Source organism: Achroia grisella, unplaced genomic scaffold (assembly GCF_030625045.1).
Source record: "Achroia grisella isolate CSIRO2021 unplaced genomic scaffold, CSIRO_AGI_Agris_v1 utg20445, whole genome shotgun sequence".
Lineage (NCBI taxonomy): Eukaryota > Metazoa > Arthropoda > Insecta > Lepidoptera > Pyralidae > Achroia > Achroia grisella.
The window spans coordinates 9,402-11,916 of NW_026712705.1; the positions used below are offsets into that span (position 1 = coordinate 9,402).

General features: G+C 33.4%; 1 protein-coding gene across 1 annotated transcript; it reads left to right on the top strand.

Moving 5' to 3' along the window:
• The first annotated feature begins 330 nt into the window (after positions 1–330).
• On the top strand, positions 331–1,583 carry LOC131842113 (putative nuclease HARBI1). The gene is made up of 2 exons (XM_059190631.1): positions 331–382; positions 1,081–1,583. Exons 1-2 carry the CDS (start codon positions 331–333, stop codon positions 1,581–1,583), a joined length of 555 nt encoding a protein of 184 aa, XP_059046614.1.
• The last annotated feature ends 932 nt before the right edge of the window (positions 1,584–2,515 follow it).

A 2,515-nucleotide genomic window follows, 5' to 3' on the forward strand; every position in this document is an offset into this window, starting at 1 on the left:
TTCCAATTAAGGTTGCTGTCAATGTAAAGGCCAAGGTTTTTTACGTGATTGGAAAATGGTACAACAGAGGAGCCAAATACCACTTTCTGTAGTCTGGCATGATCAATCCTGTCCAACTGCCGCAAACTACCTAGTAAAATAGCCTGACACTTAGCAGGATTAACCATTAGCCCAAATCTATGCGACCAGTCACAAATGACCCGGAGATCGGAGTTTACCTTGTCGATACCATCATCAAGGTCGCACACATTACATTGAGTATAAAGCTGTAGGTCATCAGCATACAAGTGGTAAGAGCATTGAAGAAGGTGTGTAATCATATTAATGAAAATGGAGAACAACAGGGGGAAAGAATACCGCCTTGGGGTACGCCGGCGGTCAGGTCAGACCAGACAGAAGTGCCTTGTTCAGTGCGAACCGCCTGTTGGCGACCACAAAGATAAGAAGCAAACCATTTGTTAACTGCTGAGGAAACACCAAGGTGACTCAGAATGGACAAGAGAATCCCATGGTCTACAGTGTTAAAAGCATTAGAAAAGTCTATTAAAATAAGTATAGTTACATGAGAATTCTCCATACCATCCCTTATGTCATCAGTAACTTTTATGAGTGCCGAAGTTGTACTATGTCCGGGACGAAATCCAGACTGGAAGTTACTAAGAAAGTTGTTTGCGTAAACAAAATTCGAAAGTTGCTTATAAACGGCACCCTCTAAGACTTTGGACAAAAAAGGTAATATGGATATAGGACGTACTTGAGAAGGAGACTTGGGATTTGGAATTTTGGGAAGAGGAAGGACAAATGCTTTACGCCAAATATCAGGAAATTCTGAGGACTGTAAGGAAAAATTTAAAATATGAGTTAATACGGAGAGGATATTGTGTAGGATTGGATTGTATATTCATCATCATGTAATAATTTAGACTGTAATTTTGTCAAAATAATAATTTTATGTACATAATTTCTTAATTATTTTATTGTCAGTCACATTAAATCTCCAAGCATTGTATGTTAATATTTATTAAAAAAAGGAGATTAAGTAAGTCGTAAATAGTACATTTTAATGTTTTAATATTTCAGGTGGTTGTAATGCTGATTTGAATATTATGAACATTGTCACGAGGTCGCCTGGTAGTGTACATGATTCAAGAATATTTCGGGAGTGTAGACTAAAACAGAGGTTTGAAGCTGGGGCCTTCTCCGGAATATTACTGGGAGACAGTGGATATCCCTGCACTCCATATTTATTTACCCCGGTATTACATACTAATACTCCTCAGGAAGAAACTTATAACAGGTGTCATATACAGACACGTAACACAATTGAGAGATTGTGTTTTGGGCTGTGGAAACAACGATTCCGTTGTCTATTAAGAGGCATGTTTGGAGACATTGAAACAGCCAGAATGACAGTTGTAGCTTGTGCAGTGCTTCACAATATTGCAATAGACATAAAGGAAGACATTTTTCCTGGTGAGATTGCTAGAGAATCCACTTCAAACACAGGGGTTTTACAACAAAGTGTTCAAAACGCACTTCGTGGTACTGTTAGGAGAAAGCAGTTCATAGAAACTCATTTTTAGTTTAATTATTTATTTACACAACACAATCAGCCTTATATCAGTACACAGACACTCATTATATAGTATCAGCCTTAAAATCAGTTGCAAGGACATTGCTTATTATATGTTTTTTATATTGTATGATGATTTTTAGATTTTAATAAATCTATTTCTAATTCAATTTTTTTTATTTTTAACTTCAATATTCTAATATTATATGCATGTTCAACTTCTAACATTTCCAAATTTCTTCTTTTAAATGCTATATTGTTTTGTACAATAGATTCTCTCATGTCATCTCTGTGAACAAAAAAATAATACCACATTAAATTATGAACAAGAACTCAGGGTGTAGATCAATATTCTAATAGCAGTATTTGTACTACAGAGTATAATAACACTTAAAAAACTTATGTTTAGACAATTGACTAGTTACAATTTTATATTTACATATGAAAAACATTCCAATGTATATGATTATTAACTTCTATCTTTGGAAATTTAAATTACAATAACCTTTGCAATAAAACATTGACATACTAATATTTCTAAATTTCATGTATCACTCCTAACAAGCAAAGACAACTTATTTGTACATACTTCTTTTGCACCTACTTCTTTGATTTCATTGCGCGCTCTCTTTTATTTTCTTTATTAATGGTTCAACTATTGCTATAAATAAAAAAATTCTCAATTAATAATATTTATGAATGTATACAAATTTTACAACAGAATAAAAAGTTATTACACATACTTTTATACTTCATTTATACATATAAATAAATTTGGATTGTTGATGAATATAAATACGGTACATACACCTTAAATAACATTTTTTACAATTTTTGTCTGTCTGTCTGTTTGTTCCGGCTAATCTCTGAAATTACTGGACCGATTTTTATGGGACTTTTATTGGCAAGTAGCTGATGTAATAAGGAGTAACTTAGGCTACT

What these genes read in the sequence shown, in the direction of transcription:
- LOC131842113 (XM_059190631.1), top strand. Translation starts at nt 331, where the DNA reads ATGGAGAACAACAGGGGGAAAGAATACCGCCTTGGGGTACGCCGGCGG. An exon ending in TGGGGTACGCCGGCGGTCAG is followed by an intron (nt 383 to 1,080) that starts GTCAGACCAGAC and finishes TTAATATTTCAG; the next exon opens with GTGGTTGTAATGCTGATTTG.